Genomic DNA, 18,182 nt, shown 5'->3' with positions numbered 1-18,182 from the left:
TCGGGCCCGTCATCATATGTGAATGTAAATGTATATAACTTACCGGTGCTTCTGAATCCGAATCCATTGCTTTGGTAAACAAAAACTCACGTGCGTGCGCGGAGGCAGTAGATTGTAAGTCTGAAAGGTAGTCCCTTTAAAGGGACTCTTACCTTTGTTGCATTTGAGAATTACAGCACATTCAAATCATCCCGCCTTCCTCCAATGCCCCACCCCCTCGTTCCCATCCGCGGTGTTTTTTTGAAGAAACTTTATTTACAAGCAGACTTACAATCTACTGCCTCCGCGCACGCACGTGAGTTTTTGTTTACCAAAGCAATGGATTCGGTAAGTTATATACATTTACATTCACATGCCTTGATGACGCGGGCCCGAATGCGCCACAAGAAGCAGACGGAAAACCTGCATGTCCATGCAGCAAACAGACAGGTCTGTCGGCCAATAAGGTCCTTCGGTCCGAAGAATTTTATTGGTTGAAGTTTTCACTAAATATTATGAGAGTGAAATAATTGTTTGTTTTTACTCCTCGTGGGTCTGTCTTGCATTTTAGAGTGTCATTACCTTATTAATACCAATTTAACCTTATCCAAAAAAAGTGTAAAAATGCAACAAAGGTAAGAGTCCCTTTAAGGTAATTAAATCAAATATTTTGGGGCATACCGCATATCATTGATGTGGTATTATCTACAGGTCTCCACACTGTGGGTGCATTTATTGACTTATTCATTCATACATTCAAATCATCCATGCTTTTGCTACTGATGCATTGATGATTCTCCCTTTAGTTAGTTCAGCTTTATTTTTCAATTGAATGTGCACATCAGTATAAATATATAACAAAATACAGATATACAGACTACATACAGATTGTTGTTCTAGTGCTTGGATCCTCAACATCCTGACAGAGGAACGTCCTGGACAAAGGGACAAAGCCTAGCACGCAACACTTCACCATGATCATCATGTCTTCATTTTTGTTTGACTCTACAGTTACCTCAACAGTGGTAATACATTATGAACTGAACTGATCCTGTAACAGTGGATGTCAGGATACTGTACAGAATGCACCTTTTTTTTTAGCTTTATTCCCGTATGATGCAGTTTTGCGTTCTTACTTGCTTCAGAGCTTGTGTCTAATTAACAAGCTTTATGTGGTTGGGAAACATTTTCATACATTTTTCTAATATTACTGTCTATGCACCATAGTTTTTTTTTAAATTTTATGTAATATGCCTTGCCATTCAGTGAATGACTGATCTTGGCATAAAGTGTACATACATTTTAGAATGAGCACTTTTATACCACGGTGGGAGCTGTGAGACTGTGGCCTCGTGAAATGCACAGGGTCGCACTAGCACTAGTGTGTGGGTGAAAAGTATCAGTTTGTTATATCACCTGTATGAATTCACAATGTAATACATACTTTTCTCTGCAGAAATTTATTTTTTATGTGTGTATTATGTTTCATTAAGAATAACACATTTACATCGTTATCGCTCATAATGGACGATGTCTTCGGTGGTGGAGCCAGTAAACGGATGTATCATTTCCACATTTTAACTTCAAATTTCCAAAATGTGTTTTTGCAAGATTTTTAAAAAGAAGAAGAGGAATATGATGTAACTCATGGTTTGTGTTTCTGATGCAACATCTTCAGCTGCAGAAGTTGACGTTGCAGAGCACGTTTTTTTTTAACTGATGTATTTGATTCTCACGTTTGGACTCAACTGTGCGCCTGTTAAGTTTCAATAGCAACGGGTAAACACATATAAGCTTTCGCTTGTTAGCCATCCCGCAGTTAGCTTTATCAAATGTTCACCAGCTGCTTGTCGTCACCACTCACTGTTGGTTGTTAAATTCTGATTTAGTAGTTGTAGTTGTATTGCAAAGTCACCAAACTGAGGTAAGATGTGTTCAATTGCCCCTGCCTTCTCTGTGTGTGTATATAAGTCTCTGTGCTTCCCCTTTTTCCTTGTCGGTTTGCCGTCAATATGTTTGTCCCCCCGTATGCTTTTAGTTTTGTTCAGTTTTTGCCTTTCTGAGATTCCTGCGTTTATTCTTATTTTTCTGTTGGACATTTCCATTACAAATACTCCTGTTTTAAACTCTACATCCTGGGTCCATCTGCTTCATCAAACCTGACAAATACACACTTTATATTATAAGATAAAAGAATAATGATTGTTTGTGAGTTACTATTTAACTCAACCCAGGCTTTAAGAACACTTCATAGGATTCATTAATCAAAGAGTTCTTTGTCAGTTTGCTCTAATGTCATTGCCAGTGGTCATAGATTCCTTTGATGTCTTAAACTGTTGCAAATGTGAAAGATTTATACGATCTGAAGAGAAACAAGAGTGTTTTGACCTGAACAGATCTATCTGTATGTCCTGATAGCACCACCTACTGCCAAAAAAAAGTAAGCCTTTTACAACTTTAATTTGATTTACATACAATTTTCACCGCATGGTCTTCACTTGATGGCGTGGACTAATAATGTGTGATTAATGGGCTATTCCACCTTGCCTGATGGACACAGGAAGTGAAGCATGCAACACAGAGCAGAGTGAATGTGCTGAGGCCTGCACAGTGCTGCTTCACATCCCTAGTTTATGTGTGTATTCAAACATGCTAACATGTGTTTCATAAAGCTTCTGTAAAATAATCAAGAATAACATTTTAGCATCATCAATGCTAATAATCTACGATGTCTTCTTCTGGCGAGTCAGTAAACTATTTTATCATTTTCACATTTGAACTTGTGACTTCCAAATTGTGTTTTTGCAAGATACAAAAAAAGAGGAATATGATGTAACTCGTGGTGTTTGTGTTTCTGATGCAACATTTTGAGTTGCAGACCTTGATGTTGCAGAGCACGTTTTTTTAAACTGAGATGTATTTTATTATCTCACACGCATAAACTCACCTGCTTGTTAAGTTTCCATGGCAACAAGCGTATACAGAGATCATGATTAGCCTGTTAGCTACCCCTTAGTTAGCTTTATCAATGGTTAACTGTTTACACAAGATACTTGTCGTCGTCACTCACTGTTTGTTGTTAAATTCTGTTTTAATGGTTGTAGTTGTAGTGCGAAGTCACCAAACTGAGGTAAGATGTATTTGCTACTCGCCACAGTCGGTCACATAAAGAACTGCTAGCTTAGCTAACCTAGACAGTTGTGTTCATTTTCAGTCAGCTAATGTAAACTCGTAAATACGGGTGAACTGAAGATTTGTATTTTGTGAAAATAAGCCTAGTTGATCAGCATGTCTGACGTGGACGAGGACACACTCATATCGGAGTTAGACGGTGATGAAGACGAAGAGGACGACAAGGTAAAGTTAACAGTGATTAAATTAATCGCATTGACTTTTCACACATTTTGTAAATGGATGTTAACGCTGACTTGAAGATGGACTCTAGGAAATAGATAGATACCTTAGTGATCCCGAGTAAAATTAAGGCATCCTGTAGCACACGAAACAAACAAACTCTAGAGCATAGGAATAATAAAAGGACAAAATCAGTCACTTTAAAGCCATACTCCATTTTAAAATAACAGTGCACCACCAGATACAGTGGTTGTTTTTTTAAAAAAAAGTTAACCTGGCTTCATCCCCACATCAGCTGCCCTCAAAAGTAATAAAATGGATAAAATCTTTAGGTGGTATATGGGCTACACAGATAACATTTGATTGATTGTGGTGTAAGGAAGGCAACATTTAACCCGCAACATTAAAAGAATGGGACTAGAAACTGATCCTAAAGCTGCAGAGACATGAAACCACAAGTTAAGATAATGTTTTAACCCTCATCTGCAAGCTTATTCTACCACTAAACCCAAGCAAAAGCACTTCATATTATGGATTTTTTAAGATTTGACTTAAAAAAAACCTCCAGGCTCATCCTTTGACCCCATATATCGACACAAACAATGGGGTTTATAATTATTTGTACAATAATGAACAGATATAGTCCTTTGATATCATCACTCTGTGTTCAACAGTTGAAGGTTAGCAATTTGACCCGGGAAACCATAGGTGAGGGTCTGTCTATGCTGTGCCGAATAGGAAATGGACTTGGACATGCATTTATCAAACTGAACTTAAAAGACAAGTAAGGATGTTATGTGATACGTGCAAAATAAAATTGCATTTTCACCTGTGGTTTTAATTACATGTCATGTATTTCCTCTGACTCCTTACAATTTATCCATTTGTTTATGTGTTTCTCCTCAGACGACTGAATGACATTGCTGCAATAAGCATCTACATTCACGTTCGTTTTCTGGATTTGTCCAATAACCACCTAACCGTTCTAACCCCTCTGGCATCTCTGTTTGCTCTGCTTTGGCTGAAGGCAAGAAGCTCTCATCTTGACACTAACATTTCTGGGCCTGTCACTATCGTTCACTATTAATGATGGTAAATCCTGAATGCATCTCTTCTTCTGCAGGTTGACAATAATGCTTTGGCATGCTTGGAAGGAAGTCCTTTCATTCACTTAAAGTACCTGCAGTGGCTGAGTGTGGCTGCCAACCAGCTCACAGCCCTAGGTGGCCTAGTTGGACCTTATTTAGGGACCCTCAATCTTACAGGTTTGTTTTTTTAGTTGAAGTGCTGTTTTGGGTGATGCTATGGGTCACAATAAGATACTGTAACTGATTATTGGATCAGAAGGTGTTTTTACTATCATTTAGTTTTAGGTGTAACACTTTCTTTATTCCCCAGCAAGATATCAAATATCTATTCCCTAATGTATATTATTGGAAGGGTTGTAACATGGCATTTTGAAATCTCTTTGGCAGGTAACGCTATTAAGACAATGAACAGCCTTCAGATGGGCTGTTTTGGCAACCTGGTAACTCTAGAGCTGAGAGGAAATCTCCTTGAAACCACTGATGGCATTAACCTTCCAAACCTGATACGATTATATCTGGTAATAATAACCCTACCGTGACTTGGTTAATGGCCCTTGTATGTATGTAATAACCAGAAAACTGCTGACTGCAACTATCCTTGGTCTCTGTTCAGGCCCATAATGCAATCAAACGTCTGGAGGGATTGGATAAGTTAGAGAACCTCACCACCCTTCATCTGAGAGACAACCAACTGGAATCTCTGGATGGTCTCAGCCCCAACATGAAGTGTCTTCAATACCTCAATGTCAGGTATACATTTTATCAGCCTGATACAATGATATCACCAGTGTAACACCATTGACCTAGTTCATGCATTATTCATTCATAAACCACCAATTAAAGTGATTTGTCCCAGATTATACCAATATTTATTTCTCTCTTCACTTAGAGGCAATGCAATCTCAGATGAGACTACCCTAAAAGGCCTTTCACTCGTGTCAAAAACCCTGCGCACTCTGGTGATTTCTGAGAACCCGCTGGTGGAAACCACAGACTACAGAACAGGTGCACTGGTTCTTGCGCCTCTGCTGGAGCAAATTAACAAAGAACCTGTCACCCCAGAGGAGAGGGCTGAGGCCCATGAGATCATCAAGGTAAAGCTAGAAAACCTTTTAATTTCTCTTTGTGATGTTATCAAGCCAAAAAAAACGTTAATTTCTCTGGTTTTCCTAATGGCATTTGTAACCTTTCAGGATCTTCAAGCGGATAACTAAGATTTGCAACAAAAGCCTAAATGAGGAAGTGTTTGACTTCCTTGACTTTCCTGAAAAGACAGGTGGATGGGTGACTGTGGCCGTGAAGTATTGTGCAAACTATATGATTCATCATTAATAAATGTGAACATTACAATTGCTTGTGTCGTGTTTTCACATATTTACAGCCAATATTTGAAAGAATAAAACGTTAAAATGGATATTTCTGTTGCATCCATTGTCATGTAAAAATGCAGGTAATCAGCTGAAGGTATAAAGCAAGTGACTAAGGAATAATAAATAGGTTGCCATTTGAACCTCTCCAGGCAGATCGCTTTCCCTGAGTAAGGATGAGAGGGCATATTCTGCCTCCACTTCCCTATTGGCAGGGTTCCAGCTGCAGCTTTAAAGAGACAGTAACGTGAAAGATGTGGAAAATCCCCATTCTCAAGTACAACAATGAGAAGAGAGTGTGCACATTGTATCAGATAAGAAGAGTTTCTGACTCACAGTTGCATATTCAGTTGTCTATGGCATTTCCACACAGCATAATCACACTGCTGCTACAACCAGGAAGTCGACTTCCCACTTCACTGATTTAAACATTTTGTTTCTTGTCTTGTAAATGAAGAATTTAATATCCCTGGGAGGAATTTCTATCATTGTATTAACATATAATTATATATCATTGATGTGGTATTATCAACAGGTCTCCACGCTGTGGGTGCATTTATTGATTTATTCATTCATACATTCAAATCATCAATGCGTTTGCTACTGATTTATTGGTGGTTCTCCCTTTATTTAGTTCAGCCTTATTTCTGACTTGAATGTGCACATCAGTATAAATATATAACAAAATACAGACATACAGACTACAAACAGACTTTTGTTCCAGTGCTTCCCAACGTAGGATGAGTGCCTTGTGTCACTCGGTGTTGTCTCAGTTAAACTAAGTTAAACTGCGATTTTCAGATAATACAAATAGCTTGAGGTCACTGTCAGTACGGAAGAGGATTAGGGCCACTGTGGAAAAAATAAGTGAGTTCTGAGTTTAAACTCAGAATTCAGACTTTTTTCTCAGAATTCTGAGTTTAAAGTCAGAATTCTGAGATTAAAGTCAGAATTCTGAGATTAAAGTGATGAGGAAGCACTAACTTGCACCATCTCCTCTTCCTCCAATGATTGGAGTGGGGGGGAGTGGCTGTCGGAAAACCCATAAGTCCCCCTGCTCTCTCTCGCTCTCTCTCCTTCCTCCTCGGGTTTACGTGCACCGGGTCGATCGCAGCGACGAAGCAAAAACCGACACCAGGAAGCAAATAACCCGAGATCAACTTCCCCGAGAGAAATCAAAAAATCAAAAGCAACAACAAGCAGAGAACATGGCTAGCTACCACAAACCAGACGAGAAGACCCTGCAGGGGCTGAAGGACCTCGCCAACAAGCTGCGGATCCACTCCATCAACGCCACATGCGCCTCCAACTCCGGGTAAGTCATGCAGAAGTTACTCGCACCAGCTGTTATTATTGAAAACTGTGGGATTATGAATTATTTTTATTATCTGTGTGTTGAATGGATCCTGGAGCTCGCTAGCGGCCTGGCTACACGTGCTGCAGATTACCTGTACGCAGGCGCAGCGCAGGAGCTAGCGAGTGGTTACACAACATGTCTCCATTCAGCCATTAAATCAATGCATATGTTCAATTCATATGAGTGCAAAGTGCAGGCTAAAGCTAGCACAAGCTAACACTCTGTGGAGGTGTGTCTCCGAAGCTGACAAGGGGGAAGTAAACGGCTGCACGTCCATATCTGGGTGTTGTAGTCCTGGCTTTATTATTCATGCTTTCTGTAAATGTGTTTATAAGTTTACTTTGTTCGAGTCTGCACTTCAGGCTAACGCTAGCATAAGCGTACAGTGTGTGGGGGTGGGGGGTGTGTGTTCCAGACACTGAGCATGTGTAAGAAATGGCTTCCGTATCTGGTTGTTGTAGTTCTTTTAACTTCATTATTCGTGCTTTCTGTAACAGTCGCTTGTAAAGTCACCAGATGCTGCAGATAATTAGCATCCACCCCCCCACCCCCCTTTTTACTACAAGCTAATAAGAAATCACATGACCACGCCATATGGGCTGAAGCACGTGTTTAGCGTGACGTTATAATTTACAGCGGCGCCTTTTTAAAGAGTTATACAGTACACACACACACACACACACACACACACACACACACACACACACACAGACAGACACACACTAACTCTCTCACAGACACACACTGGTCTGTCAGGAGGCGTGTGTCACAGAGAGCAGTAGTATAAAGTGCACCTGTGGCGTTGCTTCATCCTGGAAGTCGACAGTTCCCTGAAGCTTTTATTTCACTCTGCTTCCTCCTCACTGAGGTAACTACCCCACCCCACCCCCCCATCTGTTGAAACCATAGACTGTATGGGTGAAACATGTAAAAGTCCTGCAATCCATATGCAAAGACATGTTAGTTTCAACCAAAACGACCACACAAACAATATAGATGGATTTCTGAAATGATAAACAGACAATGTCTTAAAATATAATCGTTATCTTAGAAAAATATGGTCTGTGTTAATTCACTGAGGTAAGTGTCACAATATTTGAAACTGGTAAATAGTCAGTTTCTTTGGTTTCCTTGTCCAGGTTGGAGATTTACAGCTTTCTGCGAACTGCAGGTTATTCTGGCTGACCTTTGACCTTCCTTGTATTGTGGTGTTAGGACCACGAGGCTTAAACTCCTGTGTCAGCACATTCAGGTCTAAAACTACAGTTTATTTAGAAAATATCCAAAATACTTGTTTTTAATGCCTCTCAGTCAGCACCACTGACTACCGGTTATATGTTCAGTCATATCTACACCCAGGCTTATCCAATGATTTTGTGTTATTGTCACAGAAACATTTCATGTCACGTGTGTTTTATGATTGCTTTTTGTATTATGTTCTTTTTTGCCTTATTTCACAGCTTTCAGAATTTGAAGAAATGGCAAGGCAAATTTATCATACTTTACTCAGGACCAAAACCTTTTGATGTTTTTGAATGTATAAAGTATATATATATTACAATCACTTGGCCAGGTACTTGAGTAATATTTGGAATAACCTGTATTTACATAGTCTACATAATTACCATTACAATGTTGGATTATATCTGCACCCTTCCTAGAAATCCAGATGACAAAACTGCAATGTGTGACAAAACGTTAGTTGATAAACCAGTTTTAGTCTCTTCCTTGTATCACTTGATGAAAAGGGCGAGTTGCGTCCTCAAGTTCAGTGCAGACTGTTGGGCCTCCAAACTTGATGTTCCTGTGTCTATCATTACAAAGGATGTCTCTGAGTTTCGTCACGGCCCACTCCTCACCTGTTGTTCCTTATTATTTGACCGATATGCAACGTGACACTCAGAGAACCTGGCTGCTTTTGTCACGGCCTCTATGAATTAACGTCAGTTTTTCTCAGCAGGTCGTCTCTGAAGAAAAGGACAAGGGGTAAACCGAGCCCTGGGTTGAATTCTTAAATGTAACCGTGACCATGGTGTGCCTTTTTTGAATAAGATAACCTGGTGTGTTTCCAGCATGGTTGAAATGTTTCTATTTGAAATCTAACCCACACAGGGAAACTGAGATGCTGTTGGTCAATGTGGAATTTCTTAACGTGTCTATTACAATACTTGCACAACTTTTGTGCAGCAACTAACGGTTTCTTAGCCACAAGTTGTCTTAACTTCTTTTTTTTTTTAAACCTCTGAAGTTTGGTAACACAACTCAGGTGATTGTGCTGCAAATTAACAATCTACTAGCATAACTGTGATTCCTAATGCTTTTTAGATGGGAGGCTGTCCCAAAACCAGTGTTTGGAAGTTTGCATCCAGCTCTCTAGAGTGACTACAATCAATTTTGCAGTGTGTCTTATTGCTTGAATACTAGGTGATATTTCATGGGTGAAACCAAAGTCTAAGGATCCCTGAATGTACCAAAACGTGCACGGAGTGGTATTTGTTTTCTTCTTGCATGTTTGCATTTTAACTGCTGTCCTGTCTAAGTGGTTTTCTTTCTATTTGTTCCCAGTCACCCGACATCATGCTGCAGTGCAGCAGAGCTCATGTCTGTGCTCTTCTTCCACACCATGCGCTACAAAGCAGATGATCCTCGCAACCAGTGCAACGACCGCTTTGTGCTCTCCAAGGTTTGCATGTAGAGATATCCATTGTCATTGTACTTGAGGTTTTGTAATGTTGGTGTTTAAAAACAACTCCTTATCTCTAGGGCCATGCTGCACCGATCCTGTATGCTGCCTGGGCAGAGGCAGGTTACGTGAAGGAGTCTGATCTGCTCAACCTGCGCAAGATTGACTGTGACCTGGAGGGCCACCCCACACCAGTAAGTCCATAATTCTCTTCTGATATTCGTGTTTCCTTGAATAACAGAGAGATTGATGCCCCCATCACCATCTATCTTGTATAATGTTTTTACTCCCTTGTTCTTGTTTCCACCAGAAACTGGCTTTTGTTGATGTGGCAACAGGCTCTCTGGGGCAGGGGCTTGGCGCTGCCTGTGGGATGGCCTACACTGGCAAATACTTTGACAAATCCAGGTGCGTATGGAGCAAAGTTATGGACGAATGATGAAGTTAAAATACTTGAACCTAATTCAGTTAAAAAAATAACTTGGTTCGGTGTAAAATGGTCAAAAGAATGTATTTTATAGTGGGTTAAGTTTATAGTGAAGGGCAGAAGTTCTCTGTACATGACTTCCTCTAGATGTGAAATGTCAAGTTGTTGCTTCAACATTGTCAATGTAAATAAATTAAGTGTAATGCTTTAACTAGTTGACAGGAGCCTGCTTGGCTGAAGTGGTTCCTGATGCACTATAATCTGTTAACTGGATAAATCAGTAGTAGTGTAATTGTGTTAAGGCCGTCCATGGCGGGAGCATGGAACAGGGTCAAGAGTTTTATTGTAATTGATGGACTGATTTAGATCATTAGAAAATATACAGATTAATCTTTCTGGATTATAAAAGGCAGCAGGATGTGATGATCAATATTTGACTTTTGTGCAAGTGGAGTGTAGAAAGTTGTGTTTCAAGAACAGCAATATTGTCATGATCCCCTGTCATTGTGTTGTAGTTACCGTGTGTACTGCATGCTGGGAGATGGAGAGTGCTCTGAGGGCTCCGTGTGGGAGGCCATGGCCTTTGCCTCCTACTACAAGCTGGACAACCTGGTGGCCATCCTCGATGTCAACCGGCTGGGTCAGAGTGAGCCTGCACCTCTGATGCACGACATGGAAACCTACCGCAAACGCTGTGACGCTTTTGGGTCAGTACCAACTTTCCACTTGTCCACTTTTGTCAAATATCTTTTGGTATTATTCATATATTTCGGCACAAATCAACCTTTGAAACATTGATATTACAGAACAACAGTCTTTTGTTATGTTTTTACGTTTGAATACGTTAGACCTCACTATACACAAATTCTTACAGCTGTTTGCCCAGGATTTAATGTTGTAATTTCCCACTGTCATGGGTCGACTTCATTTGGCCACATTCTGTTGGACGTTCTCTTCCCCTCTATTGAAATATTGACCTTTCTTTTTTATCTCTGCTCCTCTTAGCTCAGTTAATGATTTTTAAGCCTAACCTGTTTGCTTAGACGTGCACTACATCCCTTTGCTTTTGGGTTAATATTTAATTTTTGATGTGTGGTATGTTAAGATTGAGCCATGTTTGTGCAGGTGGAACACGTATGTGGTGGATGGACATGATGTGGAGGAACTGTGCAAAGCTCTCTGGCAGGCTAAGCAGGTCAAGGGCAAACCCACCTGCATTGTCGCCAAGACCTTCAAGGGAAAAGGACTCAAAAGTAAGGAAACAGTTCATATGGTGAATATTAATCAAGTATTTTCTGCAGTTCTTTGAATGTGATTTATTATCTTCATCCCTTTGGCTGTAGATATCGAGGATCTTGATAACTGGCATGGAAAGCCCATCCCTAAGGACAAAGTCGATGGCCTCCTGAAAGAGTTGCGGTCTCAGATCCAGGTCCCCAACAAGACCCTTTGCCCTGAACTGCCCAATGAGGACACGGCACCTGCAGACCTGAGCAACATCTCTCTGCCCTCCCCCCCAGCCTACAAGAAGGGAGACAAGGTACTTCAACTTGAAGCTATTGACCTTATTTAGAATAATATTTCTTCACTCTATGATGCTGTGGCATAGAACTCTAGCTCTTTTCTTTCTATTTTTGCAAAATCTACAACTCCTTTGTATCTATTATCTCAATTACTTTTTTTAATTTATTGTATCAGTTATTTTTATGCACTAATTTCTCAGTACAGGTGTCAATTCTTTTCCCTAAGAATCATAATTTTTACCTGATATTGATTCAACACCTGCAAAATAATATTTTGATGTGTTAACCTTTTAAATCGCTTAACACCCATTTCCTCTCCTTTCTCAGATGGCAACAAGAAAAGCATACGGCGTTGCGCTGGCCAAGATGGGCGAGGCCAGTAAGAGAGTGATAGCTCTGGATGGGGACACCAAGAACTCCACCTTCTCCGAGACCTTCAAGAAGGCCTTCCCCGACCGCTACATCGAGTGTTTCATCGCTGAACAGAATATGGTACGTAGTAATTTAGTCCTCTAGAGTGATTCTTTTTTTTAATGCTCTTAAAGAGGCAGCAAGGGCCCCTGGATGCCCAAACCATTCTGGCTAGTGCCCGAGCCACAGGGGGGCTGTGGAGGATCTTTCAGATGCAAAATTCAACATGAAAAAAGGGAATTCAGAGTTCTTGTAAATCTCCATAATGTTCAAATACAGTTGGAAGTGTTTTGTACTGAGGTCTATTTACCTGCGCTGGCCTGTCAAGTGTCACAACGGTTATAAAAGACTCTTGTTGGCTCAACCTACACTCTTAACCACTGTAATCTGATCCAAATTGGTCTAATCTGTTACTATTCATTCTCTAGCCTGATAATCCCAGATTGTCTCTACTGCTCGTCACCTGTGACCAGTTTACTTGAGCCTCCACACTTAACCTCTGCTTAATCCCATCCACTGCCATCAAAACTAACCAGTTATTGATCATAATTGCTGGTGTAGGTAGGAGTGGCCATCGGCTGTGCCACCCGTGACCGCACGGTCGCATTCGCAAGCACATTCTCGGCTTTCCTGTCCAGAGCTTATGACCAGATCCGTATGGGAGCCATCTCCCAGACCAACGTCAACCTGGTAGGATCCCACTGTGGAGTCTCCATCGGTGAGCTTTCCTCTGAGGCGGTCACTTATTGGGAAGCGCTGAGTTTGCACCCCATCACTGACTGATCTCATTTTCTCCTTAAGGTGAGGATGGTCCTTCCCAGATGGCTCTGGAGGACTTGGCCATGTTCCGTGCCATCCCAACATGCACTGTGTTTTACCCCAGCGATGCAGTGTCCACAGAGAGGGCAGTCGAGCTAGCAGCCAACACAAAGGTTGGTGGAGCAGCCACTTATTAAAGCTTGTCCGGTAAGCCTTCTCCACGTGACATTATCTTGTAACGCATCGCTCTATATTTTCAGGGCATGTGTTTCATCCGTACCAGCAGACCAGAAACTGCAGTGATTTACTCTCCAGATGAGAAGTTTGAAGTGGGTGTAGCCAAGGTAATGATCACTACCATGATTTTACACACATCAATTCTTGTGTCGATTATTGGCATCAAAAGAGAATGGAACGGAAGCCAGAAGAACTGCAACATAAATAAATGTCTGTATTAAACCAGGTGGTGCGCCAGTCTGACAATGATCGGGTGACTGTAATCGGAGCTGGTATTACTCTCCATGAGGCCCTTGCTGCTGCTGATATGTTGGCCAGTGAAGGTAAACCTGCGTTGCCCTCTAGTGGCTAAATTCAGGAATTGGTCTTAAACAACCATCTACAATTCCAGTGTTCAATTCATGGGATCAGGTCATCAGTCACTCATTTAGCTGTTGTGGCCTAATAAAAATAACATATTTCTATTCAATTCCTCTAGGAAAGAACATCAGAGTGATTGACCCGTTCACCATCAAGCCCCTGGATGCCCAAACCATTCTGACTAGTGCCAGAGCCACGGGGGGACAAATCATCACTGTGGAGGACCACTACAAAGAGGGTGGGTTGTTTTTCTGCTCTGCTTTGTCTTCCTGATGCGTTACCAAGTTCTACACCTGTTTGATAATTTACAGGTTTTCTTTCTTGCAAAGAATATATCAGGGGGCTATGATTATAAAGCTAACTGGGACTGGCTGGTCCCTCATTGGTGGGATTTTAAAATATTCTTGAACGGTTTTGCACTCAAGCTACCTGCAGCTACAACATATTCAGAAAACCTCCATCTCTCCGGTCTTGTCTCCTCTGTGTAGGTGGTCTCGGAGAAGCGGTCCTGTCAGCTGTCGGTGCAGAGCCCGGCATCATTGTGAACCGACTGGCAGTGACCGGTGTTCCCCGCAGCGGAAAGCCCAACGAGCTGCTGGACATCTTCGGCATCAGCGCCAAGCACATCGCTAAAGCCGTGCGTCAGACCTTTGCCAACTAAGGACTGTTCCCGATCTCGCACGTGTTTCTCTGTTTACCCTCACCCAACTTTCTGCCAAGCTTAAGAGCTCTCTGGCATGATCACGTGAAGACCATCTCTGCTCGCGGCTTTGACTCAAATGCAGTGAATTATTATTAACACAGCTATAGAGGTGAGAGGGATTAGAGTGAAGTCTGGTGTTAATAACATTAATCATGCACTGTTCAGTTACTCCTTCCCAGATGAGTTCCGTTCTTCCATCGTAAAGGGTTCCTTTCTCATATCTTGTTTTCAAATGGTGTCATGGACGTAGCTCGGACAAGTTGACAACTCAATTTAATATCCCGTCATGCCAGCTGCCTGTCTATGTTCTGAACCTTCCTCGGACTACAACTTCTTTTGCGTTCCAATTATTTCTTAACACATTCCTTAAGTCCCATTTCTTGTGATTTCTCACTTCCCTTCTTGACCGTCTATTTCTAAGAAGCACTGTTACTAACTCATAAATCTAATGTACGAGATAACTTTCAGTATTTAGTCCCAGTCATAAATGCTCAGTCAAAAAGCTTGGGTCCATATTTGTGCTTCAAAGACCCAGAGTGTGAGAAATCAAACCAGTTTACTAATGAACTCTTCTTATTCTCATGGTTCCTGACCACACAGGCATTGCACAATGTTACTTGCATTTCACCTGTCATTGTGTGATTGCTGTGATGTGCTGAATAAAAAAATAATATCATTATGCCTAATGTGTTTGTCCTTTTTAATACCTCCACAAGCATTTCAGGGATTATCAGAATATTTTGTGCAGACATTAATGGTGTTGCGGTGGTCAGCACTGTCGCCTCAGGTCAGTGAAGGTCCCTGGTTCTGATTCCAGTTCGACCAGGATCTTTCTGTTTGGAGTGAACACGCTGACATGGAGGCAACACTCGGCTTCATCCCACCATCCAAAACCATTCAGAAGTTTATTATAGACTAGTTGATTCTGTTTATTGGCTCACTGATGCACCGGGGACTTTTCAGGTTGTACTCTCTCCTCTCACTTACACTACCGTTCAAAAGTTTGGGGTTATTTAGAAACTTCCTTATTTTTCAAAGAAAAGCACTGTTTTCGACGAAAGCAAAGTTTAAAGAACAAAATTAATATTTCAAATAAAAATCATTATTTCTAACTGTCAATGTCTTGACTATTTTCTATTCATTTTGCAACTCATTTGATAAATAAAAGTGAGTTTTCATGAAAAAAAACACAAAATTGTCTTGGTGACCCTACATTTTTGAAGGGTAGTGTATATCTCTGCTGGGATTTGCTCCTGCGACCCTCAAAGAATTAGCATTATAGACTTATGTAATGTGTGGCATTAATTGTACCTGTAGGATAAATCTAAAGCTTCCCCTTAGGGTCACCATTTATGAAACATTTTGCTCTTTGGTTGAGGTTTTGACAATGTTGTATAAATTGTCATGTTCCCCTCATGGATGAAACGTAATTACTTTGGTGATATTAATAAATTAATTGTTCATTTCAAATTTTTACTTTTAGTTTGGTTTATTACCGAAGGCGTTTCCATCAACCTGATCTGGATTTGTTTTTCAATTGCTAGTGTGAACATAAGTAAATTTGTGTTTTATATTAATGCTTGAAATGTTCACTTTGTGTCTTTCAAGATATATCTTTTACTGGGCAATTGTTATATTGGAGCGTTGTATTTTTTATCTCAACCAGGGAGCTTATATTTTCACTTCTGTTTGTTTGTTTGTTGGTTGGATTGTTTATCTGTTAGCGGGATTTTGCTAAATTTACTCGACCAATCACCACGAGACTTGGTTGAAGGTTGCTCAGGGGAGAACATAGTATGGCTCAGGGGAGAACCCATAGTTTGTGTGGCTCCGGATCATTGGCAGTATCCAGATTCTTTCTTCTCTTTTCTTTCCAACATTGTGAGTTGGAAAACTCACAATGCTGAAGTTCAGCATTGTGAGTTTTCCAACATTTTTGATTTCTCAAACACTAATTCATGGATCTTGATAAAATAAAAACAACTCAAGCACGTTAAGAAGACTGGTATCTAAGCATTCGTGGAGTTTGGTACAGATCCCAATAATAATCTGCATCTGGTGAATTTAAATGTGGCTCCTATAGGAGGCTGTTGGGCATTGGTGGAGGTATCTGATCATTTTGTTTTACCAAAAGTCTTACCAAATACAATTTTCCTGTTTTGTCTTATAAACACTTCCCTCAATTATTTTTATACGTCTTTTGTTTGAGAGCTGTTTCTGTATTTTTTTTGATATTTTACACTTGAGTACCACTCTGCAGTGGAAACCGTTCAACCAGGGTGTTGTCTGACTGAGGTTTCGGATGAGGTTGAATGTGGTTAGTGGGTTACTGCATGTTCATGTCAAGATTTAAATGTATGGTCTTCGCTATTTACCTTGGAAGACTACACGGGGACCCGAGAGTTTCAGTGTTGAGTGCTAAGTTGTCCGATGTGCCATTTGGAACATGTCTGGGTTCTGCTCCCGTCTCCGTCTCAACAGCTGATCTCCAGATACAGAAATATAAAACCCTGTTTCACGGCCAAGGGCTGATGTATAGTTCAGATCTATAAATTAATCTGGTCTTTCAGGTTGTCTGGGATATAGCAGCATTCATATACATGTCAACCGATTTAGTGCATGTGAGTGTGGTTACTGAGCAAATAATGTCTGTCAGCAGGTTTCAGCCCACAGTGAAAATTCCACTTTGGCTCAACACTCAGCCAGTGGCACCTGCTTGGCTCGAGCGTCGAATGTGAAGATGCACACACACTCCGGAGTACTAGACAATCTATGTACAGTATGTGTGTTCAGAATGTGAACACACTGTGAAGGCTCATTGTCTATGTCCACAGAGGTCGTGTTTGATTTCGTACATACATGCTAGTGGAGCTTAGCCAAACAAGGTTGACTCCAACCTGCACTGTCTCGTGTCGTAAAAGGTCAAAGATCAGAGCAGTCTGCTACGATCCCAGTCTGATTCAGTGAGGAGACAAACACAAAACAGACAGAAGATCGTGAATTCATCTGTCAAACTACAGGACAGCGTCCGACTGGAACCTATCGCATGTGTATGAAAGTTACTGTGTTACTGTTTTTATCTTGTTCGTCTCTTATCTCCTCCACAAACCTCTGTCTTTCCACCCGGTGTTAGCAGACAGTTATGAAAGGTCGAGGAGACGAGGAGGAGCAGGGCGGGTCTGTGTATATCATGGTGCGATGGACCAGGGCCCTTATTAACAATGTGAGGGTTTATTTTTTTTGTACAACTCGGCCTGGATATTCCTCCCCGTCCTCTCACTCTTTCCTCATTTCCCTCTGAGAAGGGGACATGTGCAATACGTCACTGCGGAGAAACTTCACCACAGTTTTTTACTCTGTGTTAACAATCTGAAAGTCTTCTTTTCTGACTATTTTACTTCTTAAGCATTCTGACAGTTTCAGTTTCTACAGTTTGGCACAATCGTCGGCACTTTCTTCGGATTCGCTTCTGCATCGCTGAGGAATCTCAAAGATCTTGGACGTTTTTGTCCACCTGTAGAAAGCTTGAATTGATCCAGAAATGGAGAAACCAAGGACATGCATCATGCTCATTTGTCTGAGTGGCACAATTTTATCAGGACTAAGCCAGAACTCTTGGAATGACATGGATGCTCAACTTGAAACTTCTTCTGAGGCATCTGATGCAGAAACAGCAGCCGTTCTTCCACCTGGAACTAATACAGCTGTGACCTTGTCAGATTCACATGTTTCAAGAACAACGCATCCTGCTGGTAAGCTGTGTATTTTTTATTTTATTTTTTGTCTGCATGTTCTTGGGTGAAAATTCTTTTAATAACTGAATTGGTTTGAAGTTATTCAGCTCCTACACCACAGTGAAAAACCTACTTTTTGATTGATTGATGTCTCTAATTGTGGCCCTCACCCTTGGTGGTGTCATCTTTATGATGAAGAG

The 18,182-nt window shown here is 41.0% G+C and overlaps 2 protein-coding genes across 2 annotated transcripts; both read left to right on the top strand.

The window, feature by feature from the left end:
* The first annotated feature begins 3,267 nt into the window (after nucleotides 1-3,267).
* On the top strand, nucleotides 3,268-5,635 carry LOC133005009 (leucine-rich repeat-containing protein 23-like). The gene is made up of 8 exons (XM_061074598.1): nucleotides 3,268-3,336; nucleotides 4,008-4,117; nucleotides 4,240-4,360; nucleotides 4,457-4,598; nucleotides 4,809-4,939; nucleotides 5,035-5,171; nucleotides 5,311-5,515; nucleotides 5,615-5,635. Exons 1-8 carry the CDS (start codon nucleotides 3,268-3,270, stop codon nucleotides 5,633-5,635), a joined length of 936 nt encoding a protein of 311 aa, XP_060930581.1.
* Nucleotides 5,636-6,852: 1,217 nt separating this feature from the next.
* On the top strand, nucleotides 6,853-14,929 carry tktb (transketolase b). The gene is made up of 14 exons (XM_061074139.1): nucleotides 6,853-7,103; nucleotides 9,711-9,828; nucleotides 9,909-10,022; nucleotides 10,139-10,236; nucleotides 10,771-10,962; nucleotides 11,381-11,508; nucleotides 11,599-11,795; nucleotides 12,106-12,270; nucleotides 12,751-12,907; nucleotides 12,991-13,121; nucleotides 13,209-13,292; nucleotides 13,412-13,508; nucleotides 13,664-13,783; nucleotides 14,034-14,929. The coding sequence occupies exons 1-14, from the start codon at nucleotides 6,997-6,999 to the stop codon at nucleotides 14,204-14,206; spliced, it is 1,881 nt and encodes a 626-aa protein (XP_060930122.1). The 5' UTR covers nucleotides 6,853-6,996; the 3' UTR covers nucleotides 14,207-14,929.
* Nucleotides 14,930-18,182: the final 3,253 nt, after the last annotated feature.

Source organism: Limanda limanda, chromosome 7, assembly GCF_963576545.1.
Source record: "Limanda limanda chromosome 7, fLimLim1.1, whole genome shotgun sequence".
NCBI classification, from domain to species: Eukaryota; Metazoa; Chordata; class Actinopteri; order Pleuronectiformes; family Pleuronectidae; genus Limanda; species Limanda limanda.
Note: the sequence above shows the minus strand (reverse complement) of the source record. Positions and strands in the feature narration are given on the sequence as shown.